At 48.1% G+C, this 16679-nt stretch overlaps 1 protein-coding gene across 1 annotated transcript in view; it reads left to right on the top strand.

The window, feature by feature from the left end:
* CACNA1E (calcium voltage-gated channel subunit alpha1 E) overlaps window positions 1–16679 on the top strand; it is a 536270-nt gene that overhangs the window by 493877 nt on the left and 25714 nt on the right. The window contains exons 37-40 of the mRNA XM_070384834.1: window positions 4854–4945; window positions 5489–5654; window positions 11000–11127; window positions 16265–16361. Of these exons, the coding sequence (XP_070240935.1) occupies window positions 4854–4945; window positions 5489–5654; window positions 11000–11127; window positions 16265–16361 (483 nt within the window). The remainder of the gene's footprint in view (window positions 1–4853; window positions 4946–5488; window positions 5655–10999; window positions 11128–16264; window positions 16362–16679) is intronic.

Genomic DNA, 16679 nt, shown 5'->3' with positions numbered 1-16679 from the left:
CGTCTGTGGTTGTCAGGTCCTGGTGCTTCCTCACAAGCAGTTGGACTCCACTGAAGATAATGCTGTTGTTCTTGGCCAGAGGGTGCCCCCTGAAACTAAGGAGAGGGTGAGACTCCTGATCGTCCATATCTCAGGAGCCTCCCATATTTGAGCCAGACCTAGAAGAAGATTTGGTGGTTGCTCTCTTATAGACACAGACACAAAATGTATGTGAGTTACACCCCAAACAGCTGAGATTGGGAACAACTCAGAATCCCTGGCAGTGAGCCCAGTCCTTGGGAAACCCATGGGCCACATTCCAGCTGATACCTCTCAAAGGACCATGCAGCCTGCCAGATGGTTCTCCTGGGTTAGCACATCCTTTCTGGTTTCAAGATTGAGACATGGATGAGGTTCCCACCCTGGGTACTCATGCAGGTAGCCAGAGGCCCACTGAGCAGAAGGGGCCGAAAGATCTTTCAAAAGGCAGTGGTCATTTGTGGTGGGTGAACACCTACCATAAACACCCTGCCGCACATCCCAGCACCTGTCCGGTTGGGTACACAGGCTCTGCTGGGCTCCAAGAGGCCAACTTTCTGACTTGGAGATATGGAGGCTACACCCTGGTGTAAGACCTCAGCCACGTGGCCGTCTCCTGCAGTCAGGCAGTCTGGCTGCCTTTGGATGGCCAGCTGCCTTCTCAGTGGTGGCTGCCACCTGGAGCCACTGCTCACATCCCCCAGACTTGCCATGTCGGCAGCCCTTTCTAGAGCTTATCTGAAATGTCGTCTTTTTGCTCCTCTCTCTTGCCTGCACTTCCTAATTTTGTTCATCTTTTAATCCCATTACTGGAGAGTTTTGTTCTCCAAAAATACAATAGAATGTCAGATGTCAGAAAATGTGAGACTTGGTTGAAAAGTAATGAGTTCTTCACAAAGGATATTTCAGTAGAGCTTTAATGATGATGTCAGGGGTGTGTTGCAAGCTGAATCCCAGCTGAAGCTTGTCTTGCTGACTTCTGTTAAGTCCTTTCTAACTCGGAAGCATTTGATTCTAGAATTTAAATGTTCTTTAATAGCCAAATGAAACTTAATTAAATTAGGTTGTTGTTGTTGTTGTTGTTTTTGTCCACACTTAAGGGGGAAGATCCCCTGGAGAAGGGAATGGCAACCCACTCTGGTATTCCTGCCTGGAGGATTCCATGGATAGAGGAGCCTGGAGGCCCCCAGTCCATGGAGTTGCAAAGAGTTGGACAGGACTGAGCAACTAACACTTTCAAAATAGTTCTTATCCCTTTTCATCTTCAAGCAAAATAAACTAGAATAACACCATCTCTAATACCTGTTAGTGATACTACTGATAATGATGAATACCATTTACTATCACTTGAATTCCTAAGTGTTTTAGACACTGTGCTGAATGTGTGCTCTTACCTACTCCTGCCTCTCCCTTCCTCTCTTTCTTCCTCTCTCTCTCCCTTCTATATGTATATATTATACACAAACACATAAATACAGGACACACAAGATACATAACTAATGTATTCAGGAATGATGTGAAAATGTTTACAGGTGGGTTTCACTGTTTCCATTATTGCTTAGCATGGTAAGGAACTTGCAACACACTCCAGATCTTAGATAGTAAGTGGGAGAGATGAGTTTAAATCTCAGCTCCATCTGCTCCACAGCCCATGCCTGCACCTTCTCTGTGCTGTCTCTCCTCCCACCAACAAGGAAACACAAGTATTTCTTTGACTCTTCAGTGGTAGGTGGAAAGTTCTTCAGTTGTGACATTGTGATATTTACAGTAGCCATAATGTGTAATAATTTATTGCCTGTAGACCTATTTCCAAAAAATAAAAGCACTGTTCCCATTCTACCAAGACAGGAATGGCATCCCCATTTTGACATACCTTTAGCTGGCTGTCTTCATCGTGGCCCTTGATAGAGAACCCACACCGTGAATAAAGAAGACTCCTAAAAAAAAAAAAAAAAAAGCAGACACCTAGCTTGTTACTAGAAAGATTTCTCGTATAGCCGTAACAAAGCAGGGGGATCCATACCAACAGAAAAGCAAAAGGAGAGTAGAGAAGCATTGGAAAGACAGAGATAGCAACAGGATGTATCTCTGAGAAGTATTGTTATTCTGAATTCTCAAGGGCTTCTTGGAAGAAGAGAGCTTTGCAGACAAACCTGAGGGTAAAAAGGAGTAAGGTGCTGGGTTTGGGAAAGAACCCTGGGGCTGCTAGTAGTCAGGAGGTGTGGCTTGTAGGCCTCAGCTCCACCGCTGACCAGCTGTGCAAACTTAGATCACTGAACCTCTCTTGGACATCATCACCACCAGTGCAGCAGAGGAGTTGGATAGATAGCTTTATAGATCCCTTCTAGTTCTAAAATTCTGTATGTATGTGCTCAGTTGCTCAGGCATGGTTGACTGCGACCCCATGGACTGTAGCCCATTAAGCTTCTCCGCTCATGAAATTTTCCAGGCAAGAATACTGGGGCAAGTTTCCATTTCCTACTCCAGGGGATCTTCCTGATCCAGGGATTGAAACCTTGTCTCCTGTATCTCCTGCGTTGCCAGGTGGATTCTTTACCACTGTGCCACCTGGGAAACCCGAATCCCAAGTGAAAACAAGAGTTAAGCCTATAATTTCATTAAGTGTTCAGATGGGTCTCAGCAAACCTTCTTTCTCTTCCATAGCCTTTCCTTATGATATAGGAGATTTGGGTTAATGACAAGGACTAAGTGACAAGCTTTAAAAAAAGGTGAAAAAGTTTAAAGGCCACCTTTGTAATAAATATGCACTTTCAGCTTAACAATAGCTCCTTGACTATTATACACATAACTTTTATAAAATAACAGTATGCCCTCTGGCCAGTTCATGATTGGTAAGGTGTTTGAGAAAATCGTAGAGAGGACAACTAATGAAGTCTTCAGGAGAGTCATAGGGAGAAAAAACACCAAGTTGTGTGTGTGAAAATCAGGGATAAGTCATGGATTGTGTTTTAAGAGGATGAAAAGAAAGACAGAAGGAGACATGAACATGGGCAAGGATATGTGACAGTTTCCTCCTGGGGCATCCAGAACTAGGTTTGATTGTTTGGCTGGGATTTTTTTTCAGTGCTACTATTTGTCTGATTGGGAGCCCTCAGCCTTCTTATCTCCCTTCCCTCCTTCCCCAGTGCCACCTAGCTTGCCACCTCCATTCTCCCTGAGAGAGAAGTAGTATTTAGGTTTTGAAAATCAGCTATGAGAACAAATTCCCCAAGCAGGTGTCAGTGGGAGTTATTTGAGCAAAATAGCAGAGACTGTTCCTCAATCGCACATTCCAGACACTGTTAGGAGGAAAGCGTGTTCCATTTAGCACATATTAGATAAGCTGAAGCATGTTAAATACAGGCTGAAAATTATCCCAAAAGGCTGGAAAAGTGACCTGTAAGCCTTCAGTTGCACAAACATTGCCTTGTGAGAGCAGACCCTGAGATAGATCTGAATCATGTGTACATGTGTAAGGATACCCTTCCCATCTAGAGAGGGCTTCCCTGATAGCTGGCTCAGTTGGTAAAGAATCTGCCTGCAGTGCAGGAGACCCCAGTTAGATTCCTGGATCAGGAAGATCCTCTGGAGAAGGCATAGGCTACACACTCCAGTATTCTTGGGCTTCCCTTGTGGCTCAGCTGGTAAAGAATCTGCCTGCAATTCTGGGTTGGGAAGATCCCCTGGAGAAGGGAAGGGCTACCCATTCCAATATTCTGGCCTGGAGAATTCCATGGACTGTATAGTCCATGGGGTCGCAAAGAGTCAGACACGACTGAGCGACTTTCACATTACTTCACTTCCCATCTAAAGAGATGTGGGATACACCTTGGCTCCAGGCAGCACTGTGTCTAGGAGTTCATCCTTATTCTCTGTGGCCAGAGGTCTTGTGTGTGCCTCTTATTTCCATATGAATTTACACAGTAACCACATTCTAAGCCCAATGAGCAACGGCAGATTAGAAAACTCACTCTGTAGCCAGATCTGCCCAAACCTGTTTTCTTTTTCCTTTTCCAAGTATCAAGTTTTCCAGACTTTCTTCATCTGATGGGCCTGGGTTATAGACGTATCACACTTCCAAGGTGTGACTCTTTGGATGGGAGCACATCCCAGGAAGATAAGGATGCCCCTCTCTGACTTACACTGCTTGCAAATTTCAGGGTAGCATCTGCCTATTTCTTTTTTATAAAGAATAAACCACATCTTCTGCAAATACATATGCTCTGATCATTACCAGCTGAGACAGGAAGAGAGGTGGGTAACGTGTTCCCTGCACGCCTATCATGGGGTAATCTTGTTGACAGACAGCTTGAATGCCATGGTGAATAGGTATCATAGAAATTAAAAGACCAAATTAGGTGTGGGAGGAACTACATCTAAGCAGAATGACTTCCAGAGATCTTGCCTTCTGTGGTCCTTGCAAGCATTCCTCCTCGCTTCCCAGGAGAATATAACTCTTCACACGTATCAGGCCAAGAACGTGGGGTCTGCCAGCCTTCCTGGGTTTTGAGTTGTCTGCTTCAGGGTTAGGCCGTCAGGAGGAGCCATGTAGGTGAAGTTACCGCCCCTGCCAGTATGTGCTCGGTCAGGTCGGACTCTTTGCGACCCCATGGACTGTAGCCTGCCAGGCTCCTCTGTCCATGGGATTTCCCAGGCAAGAATATTGGAGTGGGTTTGCCATTTCTTCCTGCACAGGATGTTCCAGACCCAGGGATCGAACCCACGTCTCTTGCGTCTCCTGCATTGGCAAACGGCTTCTTTACCATGACGCCACTGACCCTGCAGGTCCCACTGCTCACTGATGCTCAGGGCTTTCTGCTGTTTTTCTCATCCAGGTCTTTGGAAACATAAAGTTAGATGAGGAGAGTCACATCAACCGGCACAACAACTTCCGGAGTTTCTTTGGGTCCCTCATGCTGCTCTTCAGGTACCTGGATCCGTCCCCTGCGGTGGCTGGAGCGCTCCTGAGAGAGAGAAAGACAGTCACCCACCTTTTCTGCCTGTTCCCCTTTGTCTGCCTGCTCTGCTCCTGTGAGGATAGATGGGGGTGGGATGGTGGCGGGGCCTCCAGAAGACCGCCCTGCTGACTTCAGGAAGTTTCCTCTGCATCTTTGACTCCGTATGCAAATGCCAACTTCTGCACCTCCTCTAGGGCTCAAAGAGGGGGAATCTTTGGACAGAGTCCATTAAAAGGCTGAAACATAGATGGCCAGGTTTACATGGGGTCTGGGAGTCTCACAGCCCTCTCTACCACTGTCAACAGAAGACAGAGAAGCAGTGTGTGAGGTTGCAGAGCCCCAGGAGCCCTCCCTGGCACTCTCCATCACAGGATGGAGAGCACAGGCAGAGGCTAACTGGGCGAAAAAGGAACCTAGGGAGGAAAGAAGGGATGCGGGAACTGGGAAGATGGCCAAGGAGAGGATGGGCCATGCAGACTTGCTACTACTAACCGAGTTGTTTTTGCGTTCAGGAGTGCCACGGGTGAGGCCTGGCAGGAGATAATGCTGTCGTGTCTCGGGGAGAAGGGCTGTGAGCCCGACACCACTGCGCCGTCGGGGCAGAGCGAGAGCGAGCGCTGTGGCACCGACCTGGCCTACGTGTACTTCGTCTCCTTCATCTTCTTCTGCTCCTTCCTGGTGAGCAACCGTGTGCTATCAGCTCAAGAGGGGTCCAGCCCACCTGTCTGATAAACAGACGAGAGGTTTCCTCCTGTGTACATTCAGTCACATGCTCTAGCCCGTGTTGAGAAATAGGTCCTCCTCAAGAGAGCTCTTGGAGGCCAGGGTGCTTGTCAGACACCCGGGTGGGTCGCTTTTGTTGGCTGAGAAACATCTTTGCTCCTTCTAGGGTAGGACTGCGTGAGGAGAGGTGATGAGGAGGTGGATGGGGTTCAGCAAACATAGTATTAAATGTCACATTGAATTGGTGGTGACCCAGAGTAAATCTTTCTCTTCTGTATCTCCGGTGTTTTATCTTACAAGCAGAGCTGAGAATCCCATCTCTCTTTCGGAGACCTTTGGACCCTTTGAGAAAATGTACCGTGAAACTCTAAGGGGACAGCATTAATCGAAGCAGGATAAATGACAATGTACAATGGAATAGGTGTGGTTCTTTCGTAGGTTGCTATGTTTGATGGCACTTGGCCAACTTGATAGATGTGAAAGGATACAATTGCTCTAGCACTGGTAAATATTGAGTAATGTATGAAGCACACCCATCTAGAAAATGGTGAGAAGCCCCAGGTGCCTTCTGAATTCTGTTTTTGGGAGAAAGCCTGACTTGGCACAGCAGCTTCCAGAAATCTCTTCCCTGTACCGTCAGATAAGTGGTGATAGACTGATGGGCAAGGTGCTACCAGGTCACTCAAAGGGTTAGTGCCGTGTTTCTGGCCACCCTGACATCCCTCAGCTCAGCTCCCCTGCTAATGCCACCAGCTGCACAAAAAATGTCTCAAACTAAAGTGCTGCCATTTAAAAGCGGCCAGCTTCATGGCTGGGCATCCCGAAGTGACTTGCCTGGTGTTCAGGCGTTTCTACCGCTTTCAAGTGACCCATAAGGGACTTGGCACATGTCCATGTGTGAAGTGGCTGACAGACAGACTAGTAAGGGTGTCAAGCAGGTTGGTGTGGCAGGGGATGAACTAATCGGAGATGTGGGGAGCCCACATTGGTCATGTTGCTTTCTAGCTTTAGCCAAGGCACCTTCCCTTTTGTAGCTTCTGTAAAATAGAAAGAAAAAGTACTCAGTGATAAGACTGGTATCTGTACAGTGAACTGATACGTGTGGATGTGCAACATTTTTTAATGAAAAAAAGAAAAACATTATTTATAAATAGGAAATTATAATGAAAATGACTGCAAGGAAATTTAGAATGATGATATAAATTAGAGTTTTCATTTATTCATTCCTGTATTTAGCTCATTTTTACTGAATGGCCATTAAAAGGTTCACATTGAGCTAGGCACTGGGGTGAAGCCATCCAGTCCCTCTGTCACCTAGGATTGAAAGGTGACAGTCATACAGGAATATTACTGCCCATCATGAGGGAAGGGGAGCATAGAGAAGGCCATGCAGACATCTCCATTTTATCTTCCATCATTTAAATGTTTAATAATAAATATTTTAAAAGAAACCAAAGATATAACTGGAAAATTAATTAGAGACTATAAAGTACTTTTAGAATTTTGAGTTAGAGGCTACTGCATAATTCACATTAATGTTATTTTTAAAGAGGCTATATTCAGTATGAGATGATAGGCTTGCAAATCTCAGCCCTACACTGACTTCATGACCTTGGGCAAGTCACACAGCTTCCTCAAGACAAACCAACCACTCTGGAAAGATTTACCGATGCGCTGGGATGTAGCCGGCTGTGTGCTTGGAGCTAAAGAATACAAATGTGTATAGGAAGTGCTTGTGTCCTTGAAGGGCTGATGGTAATTAAACCTGCCTCACAAAAGGTTAGAACAAGCATTAAAGCGTATGATAGGTGTGAATATATACTACTGCTGCTGCTCAGTCACTTCAGTCGTGTCTGACTCTGTGCGACCCTAGAGACGGCAGCCCACCAGGCTCCCCCGTCCCTGGGATTCTCCAGGCAAGAACACTGGAGTGGGTTGCCATTTCCTTCTCCAACTCATGAAAGTGAAAAGTGAAAGTGAAGTCTCTCAGTCGTGTCCGACTCCTAGCGACCCTGTGGACTGCAGCCCACCAAGCTCCTCCGTCCATGGGATTTTCCAGGCAAAAGTACTGGAGTCGGGTGCCATTGAATATATATACAGCGCTATAAAAGACTATGCCAATGTAAAGGAATAACAATACAAATATATAGTTTTTGCTAACATTAATAATAGAGTCTGGAAAGGAGTGTAAAGAAAATGTGTGGATACAGTCGGCCCTTTCTGCGGGTTCTGGCTCCATGAGTTCAACCAACCTCAGACTGAAAATGTTAAAAAAAAAAAAAAAAAAACTCCAGAAAGTTCCAAAATCCAAAAGTTGAATTTGCTACATACCAGCAAATGTCCATTGCATTTACATTGTGTTAGGAATCATAAGCAATTTAGAGGTAATTTAAAGTGTACAGAAGGCTGTGCATAGGTTATGTGCAAATACTACACCATTTTTTTTTTTTTTTTTGGCCACACTGTGCATGGCGTGTGGAATCTTAGTTCCGGACCAGGGATCAAACCTGGGCCCCCACACTGAAAGCATCAAGTCCTAACCACTGGACCACAAGGGAATTCCTGGTACTTTACCAGCTTACATAAGGGACTTGAGCACTTACAGATTTTGTTATCCGGGAAGGTCCTGGAACTAATTCTCAGCAGATGCCAAGGGATAATGGTGCTGTGTACTCAGTCTCTCAGTCATGTTCAACTCTTTTGCAACCCCATGGACTGTAGCCCACCAGACTCCTCTGTCCATGGAATTTTCCAGGCAAGAATACTGGAGTGAGTTGCCATTTCTTCCTCCAAGGGGATCTTCCTGACCCAGGGATAGAACCCATGTCTCCTCCATTTCCTGCATTGGCAGGTGGATTCTTTGCCACTAATCCACCTGGGAAGCCAGTTGTATATGGAAAACCCTCTATAACCTGGACAGTGATTAAATAAATTTCACTGTGGCTCCAGTCACAGTGACAGAAAGAAAAGTCCATGTTAGGATTAGATTCAGCTGCTTGAAATGGAACTCCTCAAATAACAGTGGTTTTACCGGAGGGGATGTTGTTTATTTTCCTGGCATGTCAGTGAAGCCTGGAGGAAGGCAGTGCGGGCTGGTTATGGTGACGTCACAGAGTGTCTGGTACCCCAGACTCTTTCCCTCCTTCTGCTTCCTCACCTCCACCGAGAGTCCCTCAGCTTTGTGGTAAGAAGACAACTGGATTCCAGGGATCCGCTTCCATTCTAGGCAGTGGAATGGAGAAGGGAGGGAGGGAGGAGACTGGTTATTAGGATGCAACCAGCCATCTCTGTATTGCAGAGGAGACTCCCAGCAGGCCCTGGCTGCAGACTTTCTCTTGATCCTAAGTATCCTGTCTGCATATCCTGTCTGTTGGGCACTTCCACCCACCCAGCCGCTTCACCTGGGAATCAGCAGCAGAGGCTCCATTTGCTCACCCCCCCACAGGCGATTCATTTCTGTCAGGCAAGATTCTTTCCTTTGCAAGTGACAGCAAGTCCAGCTGCATCCGACATGAACAGAAAGGGATTTTATCGGCTTATATAAATGAAGAGTTGGGCAGGACAGGCTTAAGCGAGCTTGCTCTGAGGCTCAGATGACATCATCCCCAGGATTAGGTTTCCTTCTCTGTTGACAGATCTCTTCCCCAGGTTTTTCCACACAAGCTCTTTCCTCCAACAACCCCAGCCTGTGGTTCCAAGATGGCAACAGCAGCAGCAGCTCTAGACCTCAATCCTGACATATTCAAGGCCAATAAGGAAAAACAAGTTCTCTTGCTCAGAAGACTCAATGCCATTTTCTTGGCCTTAATTGGATCACCAGCACTGTAGCCCAGGGGACAGGATTCAGTGGCTGGTTGAGGCCTGGGTCATGGTAGTGCCCCACTAAACTGTATTAACTGAGACTAGGCAAGGGGTGTGTCCCTGGGAAGCTGCAAATAGTGCTGGGTGCTACTGTTCACTGTGGCCGAGGCCTGTTGAGTCCACCTCCTTTAGCTCTGTATCCAGGCTGCTGTCCTGCCACTGGCCTGGTTCAGGAGCACCTCACAACTCTCTGCCTGGACTGCCAGCCACCGTCCACCCTGATACCGATGCAGTCTGAATGCACATAGCTTTTCTCTTTCTCCTAGGTCAGCCTCTTTAGTGGTTCCTGTTGCCTCTTGCATAATCTAAATGAGAGCCCAGCGAGTCGTGGACCACAGGCTAAATTCAGTTTGCCAGCTGTTTTTGTATGGCCTGTGAGCTCGCAATGATTTTTGCCTTCATCAGTAGTTCAGACAAAAAAGATGAACGATATATCCTGACATGAAGATTACGTGAAATTCAAACCCATACACTTTTCTGTCCCTGTTGTGCATGTTTCTCTCATGGCTCTCAAAGAAGTCTATGGGAACTTCCCTTGGGGTCCAGTGGTTAAGAATCTGCCTTCCAGTGCAGGGGATGTGAGTTCGATCCCTGGTTGGGGGAAATCCTGCATGCTACAGGGCAACTAAGCCCACTTGCTGTACCTAGAGAGAAGCTGGAGTGTGGCAACAAAGAGAGCCTGCATGTTGCAACTAAGACTCGGTGCAGCCAAATATATATATAAATATATATTTAAAATCTGTAACATTTGTATGTTGCCAGTCGTCTCTGCAGAATACTAAATGTCTTTAAGAATATTCAAGTAACAGCATCTAGTGAACACCTGCTGTGCTTTAAGGAATGTGCTAGTCATGGAAATATATCTCAGACCCGAACTTTCTTACCTCCCACCCCTGGCACCTGGAGCTCTGTCTGGAACACAGAAGGTGCACAATAAATGTTGTTGAACAAGAAAGCAGGAGAACAGGGTCTCGGAAGCACTTGAGAGCCATGAACAGCTTCAGGTTGCTGCACAGTAAGCCCAGCATCCACTGTAAGGCATCCCGCCAGGTCTCTGATAAGCAGCTGTGGTGAGCGCAGGTAGGGAAGGGAGACTGGAAGAGAGGCTTGGTGTTGGGCCTTGACTTCCTCTGGCCTTTGAGAATGTGTTGCTACTGCTGCTCCCTCTGCTGCTGCAGTAACAAAGAAAGAAATTGAATAGATAACAAAAGTGACCGAGGAGTACTATGCAAATATAAAGTGGCATGGCAAAGTGGATTCATAGCACTCGCACGTGAGATGTGTGGTTCAGTTGTGAAAATGCATTGCCTCCAGCAGGATCAACTGGGCTATGGTTAGGAACTTTTAGCCTTACAAACTTGTGAATTCTTAACTTGCCTCGCAGTTTGTTTTTCTGCTCTGGGTCTCCCCTAACTCCCCTTCTCCCCTTTGCCCTCCAGATGCTCAACCTGTTCGTGGCCGTCATCATGGACAACTTTGAGTACCTGACTCGGGACTCGTCCATCCTGGGGCCTCACCATCTGGACGAGTTTGTCCGAGTCTGGGCAGAGTATGACAGAGCAGCATGGTGCGTAGGCCTCTTGGCCACCCCCTCTGGGGCCCGTATCAAGGGCCCCGGGGTTCTCAAGGAGGAGGTTGGGGTGGGAGCCACCCCATTCTTGCCTGTTGCAGAAGGAGAGGAGAGTCCTCCTGGCTGTGGTCCAGGGAAGAGGCCAGGTCCTCAGACTGGCTCTGGGATCAAGCATGCCATGGACCACTTAGCTTCTGCGTTTTCCTTTCCCTGTTCTTTCCTTCTGTAACGGGCATTTTCCTTTGACAATCTCAATAGACAGTCTGCAACTCAGAGTGTTTGAGTTCAATCCCCAGAGGAGCTTCCAGAATGGTTAGTGGACTCCTCTGAGTCACAGGAGGGTTGACAAGGGTTCTCTGGGTCAGCTGGACATCTGGCCACCTTAGTCCTTTCTCTCTCTCATCCCTCTCAAAAGTACAATTTCAGATAACTCTGAAATTATAGAGACAACCAAGCAAGTTCTTCTTCAAAATGATGGTTTAAACACATGTGGGTTTTTATTACATGGAACTGAGTTAAATGGCAGAAATTTGCAGAGATGACCTCCCCGGATCTTTTTCACTTTCCAATAGTTCTCAAGTGAAATTGTGCCTTCTGGACTTTAAAGCAGAGGCTGGAAAACTATAACCCATAGGCTCAGTGTGGCTCACTTTATCTGGAAATAAAGTATTATTGGAGCACAGCTATGCCCATTTCTCTATTGTTTATGGCTGTTTCTGTATATTGTGATAAAGACAGTATGATCCTCAAATTAAAAATAATATATTTATTATCTGACCCTTTACTGGAAAAGTTTGCAAATCCCTGCTTCAAGTTCAAAGGCAACCTTTTTGGTCCTCACAGTGGAAGGCAAAGTGAGAGTGCTGTGAGCACGCATTCCATGGGACCTTTGTCCCAACTTATTTTAGTCTTAGGATCTTATCTCACAAATCTACCCATTCTGGCCCCCCTCTGAAAATACTATAAGAAATGCCATCCTTCATAGGAGCGGACCACGTTGCTTCCACCTGGAACCATTTCATAGTCTGAGACTCTTCCCCAAACCTGTCCTCCTGTGAGGCTGTTGTATTTGGGTCACTTCTTTAGGCGTTGGAAGAGCACATAGGAATTCCTCATCCCCTCAGTAATTATTAATACCTTAGAGCACAGAGTTCTCTAAATCCGTTATTGTTACAGTAGCTGAGCAATGGTGGTTACTTTCTGGGCCTGCTTTCTAGTAGGATAGGATGGTTAGAAGGCCATGGGCAGTGTGTTACAGGCGAAGGGAGCCAGGCCTGCATCTTGTCAGCTGTGTGGCCTTGGACGAGTCGCTCCACCACTCTGAGCTCCCATATCTGCTGTATAATAGTGGTAATGATCCCCCTCCATGAAGGCTGGTTGTGAGGATTATATTAAATTATGTATGTAACTTTTGTTATCATTAATAAGCATATGGGAAAGGAAGTAGAAAGTATGAGACATTGGTGTCTGTAAAGCTGGATGGCCATGGGATCAGGACACCAAGAAGGGACCTCTAGCCCTCACCTGAAAGAGAAGAAACTATTTGCCAGCAAAGGTGTTCTTTGCTTACCTAGCCTCACTCAGGTGAGAGCCCTTGGCTCTCAAAAACTTCCACTTCCTGTGGTTTCACATTATTTGGGGACCCAAGTCCCTTGTTCATTAAACATGCTGCTCCCCAGTTCTTCCATCTGCTGGGAAGAGCAGTTCCATGAGGACTAATCATGAGACTCAGACACATGAGCTGTGAAAGACCAAGGAAAACCTCTTGCATCTGCTTTGAAATTCCCAGCGTGACTTGTCCTGGTTAGTTTCCCTGGCCTTCTCTAGGAGATGAGAGGGGAAACTAACCAAGGTGCAGTGGGCCAGTGTCTTCAAAAAGGAGATAGACGGGTTGCAAAGTACATCAGCCTGTGGACCACAGAGCCAATGGACTCACGCCTCAACCACCATAAGAACCAAAGAACACGTGGTAAAATGAACCTCCTCTCAAGAGTCAAGAGACTTGGAAGTACTGCTGAGCTATTTGGAAGAAGAGGAAGAATCAACAGCAAAATCAAGAAAAGATTAAGAAGAGCAGAGCTGGGGCAAAGTTGTCGTCTTGACATGGCTGGTGAGGACTGGATGTTTGGAGGTGGAGGTGTGCGCTTATGGTTTGCGGTGGAAACCTGGATCTAAACCAGGGTGTGTCCAGACCCACAGATCTCTGGCCGTTGCTGACTGGTTCTGACCCCTCATGGAGCAGATGCTTTAGCCTCTGAAAATGAATCAACTGTCGATTCTCTTCTTTCCACAGGAAGCCAGAAGTCTCTAGCAGGCTCTGTGAAAGGGGGTTGATGTGACAGGCCACTGTGGTCCTGGAATTCTAACTGGATCTGACCAGGCTGTCTGCGGGTGGGGTGGCAGGAGCAGGACTGGAGGGAGAGCCCTGTGGCTCCCTCGCAGGCTGCTTTTTGGGCACAGATCCCGGCAAGCTCCTACCACATTGAGAAGCGTTTGCCCAAGTGGCACTCGGGGGAAAATCTGCCACAAAGAGAAGCAAAGTCCTTCACAGGTTCCCTCCTGCCAACTGGGAACCTTGCTAATTAGCCTAATGGGAAATTTCTCTCTCACACTCTGGAGAAAGACGCTGACTTCCCACCACCTGACACGCGGGTCTGAGTAGCTGCCTGTAAGCAGTGTCTGTGAAAAGCAAAGGGCTCTGCAGTCTGCTTCACAGCAGCCTGGCATCTGCTCCTGATGGCCGTCGGAGGCATTTGTGAACTGGTGGACTTGGTTCTTAGAGGCCTAGCTGGAGCCAAACTCCATTTGCCGCAGCTGGCCAGGTACGGGCCAGACACATCATGGGGTGCTCATGGTCACTAGGGATTGATTTCCTTGGAAAATCGGAGGCAGTGTAGTTCGCAGAGTGATGGTCCGTGCCATTTGCAAGGTGCTGGTTCTCTGATGCTAACCGTCCTCCACCTCTCCTGGTCTGGCTTTGCCAGGCCCCAGGAAAGAAGCCACCCATCCCCCTCCGGCCGTCCCTTTCATGGCTAGGCTGTCGTGTCTCTCCTCCCCTTCTCTGAGTGTCCTATTAACCCACCTGTGCTTCCTTTACAGCGGCAGGATCCCGTATAAGGATATGTACAAATTAGTGCGGGTGATCTCGCCGCCTCTGGGCCTGGGAGAGAACTGCCCCTACAGGGTGGCTTGCAAGGTTTGCCTCCGGTCCCCAGCCATGACCGTGACCATGACCGTGGCCGGCAGCGGGGTGCAGCCTCCAACCCCCGCCCTCCGTTTTGCTCCACCACCACTGCGCCACATGAGGGAACCTTCATGTTGCTTTCCTTTGAGTTTAAAGAGGTCCAAACCCTTCCAGAACCAGCAGCTGTTACACAAGGAAGAAGGGCATTTTGGGGGATGGGGGAGGGACGAGGATAAAAAAAAGAGCTGAGGACTTAATAACAGAGGCTGCTTTGACCTCTGTTTTCTTCACACACACTCATTCACCTCTCTCTCTTTCTCACTCCACCTTATTCTGTGGATTTAGAGGAACCTCAATTCAGAGGAACCTCTCCCTCCTCCACAGAAGGCAGAAATCTTTTTAATTCAGCAAGGAGTTCTGGTTTCTTTCCCTTAGAGATAGAGCGCCTCTTTCTCACACTTGAGTAGTATCCTCCCATAGAGAAAGTAGAAAAGTGTGATGCTAACCACACTTACCCCTGCCCCATTCTGGACAGTTTGGTCCCAAGCAATTATTTTGGGTCGGTTGGCCAAAAAGTTTGCTCGGATTTTTTTCCATAAGGTCTAACAGAAAACCCTGAACAAAACATTTGGCTAACCCAATGAAAGCTATAGGACAGAAAGCTGAGAAACAATTAAAAAAAAAATGAGGGCAGGAGGTGAGGATAAGTAAAGAAGGTGAAGAGGATAGTCTATGGGGTGTGGGAAAATTTCATAGCTCAGAGGGTCTGGGAAGGTCTCAGTAGAGCCCAGAGGGCTCCAGAGCAGAGTTCTTGCCTGAAGGTCCTGCTGTATATCGTTGAGGGGTCTGTTGTGACTGCCCGGTCACTGCTTATTTGTGAGACCAGGAATATGGTTCAGGGGCACACAGGTGACCTCCCTCTCCAGCTAACACAGTGGCTCCACCCAGCCCGGGCCAAGGCCAGGCCCCCGAGATAAGGAAGCCTTTCCTGGTATGCCGTGAGGGATGCACAGGCTCCCTGGGCGCAGCGCAGTCCGGCAGCTGGAAGACAACTTAGGCCCAGAAAGATGCCAGCCTGGGCGATGGGGGAGGAACTGGCCAGGGATGGCGGCAAGTGATTCCTGTACTCGGGCAGGCCGAACAGCTGCCTCTGCAGAGACTCTTTAAACTCCACCCTGGTGAACCCATCGCGGCCGCATGTGGGAGAGCCCGGGAAGGCAGCATGGCATGCGAGATGCTCCTCCTCCTCCTGGTTTTGTTTCTTCTGGCCCCAGCATGCCGCCGCCCCGGGGCATGCCGGCACACAAAGAGCACTCTTACCCACAGAGCCAGGTGGAAGCAACGGGCCAACTGAGCAGCAGCCTCCATCCACCACTTTCAGCGCCAGCCGCCGCCTCCTGCAGCACTCACACCTCAGAGCGGGATACACGATGCCCCCGCCTATGGGTTCAGAGCAGGAGAAGGGCCTGACTTCCAGGCCAAGGAGAGGGGGCCAGAAACCCCTAACCCAGGGCTGGAGCACCGTCTATCTGGTTTATACCGCTCGCACACAGCCCTGGGAAGTGAAGACCAGCTTGTGTTGTAGGGGGCATGGCTGGTGTGAATAGGGAGATGGGGTGATGCTCCTCCCGGAGGGGAACACCAGTCCCTAGGACAGCGCGCGGCAGAGGGACCTAAGGTTGCTGCCACGTTCCCGGGTCTGTGTGGGGCGTGATATAAATCCGCACCAGGATGGAGACACGTGTATGATTTGCCTTGATTAACAGGTTTCCTATTCTTTTCCTGTTTGTCCATTTTGTTTCGTTTCTTTTCTCCTGTTTTCTGTACTCTTTTGTTTGTTTTGGCTCCCCCCGGGAATGCCTGTTCTCCTCTCCTCCCTGTCTGCATTCTTCCCTGCCACCCTCCCTGCCCTGCCCGCCGACCCTCGACCCCCACCCCCACCATGAGCAGTGGCCGCATCCATTACACTGAGATGTATGAAATGCTGACTCTCATGTCACCGCCGCTAGGCCTCGGCAAGAGATGTCCCTCCAAGGTGGCATATAAGGTAGACCACTCCTTCCTTTGTTCTGGGCTAGTGACCAGCAAGAAATGGGATCCCGCTGTGGGGAGGTCAGAACGTGGGGGAGGAAGCTGGGCTGGGAACGGTGGGAGGAGGGAACCAAGGAGAAAAGAAATGATGCGATGCAAAGGTCAGGAAGGTTCCCGGAAGGATGATACATAAGGTGGTTTGTAAGACTTTCAATGTGTTATTCTGTTTCTACAAGTGTGTGACTTCTTGTGAGTGGGTTACTAGAAAAGAAGTAAGTAGCATGTTTCCTTTAAGAGGAAGCAGAGTGGCGGCCTGCAGAATAGCATATTTGGG

Source organism: Bos mutus, chromosome 16 (genome assembly GCF_027580195.1).
Source record: "Bos mutus isolate GX-2022 chromosome 16, NWIPB_WYAK_1.1, whole genome shotgun sequence".
In the NCBI taxonomy this organism is placed as follows: domain Eukaryota; kingdom Metazoa; phylum Chordata; class Mammalia; order Artiodactyla; family Bovidae; genus Bos; species Bos mutus.
The sequence above is the reverse complement of the archived record's forward strand: the minus strand, read 5'-3'. Positions and strand labels throughout refer to the sequence as shown.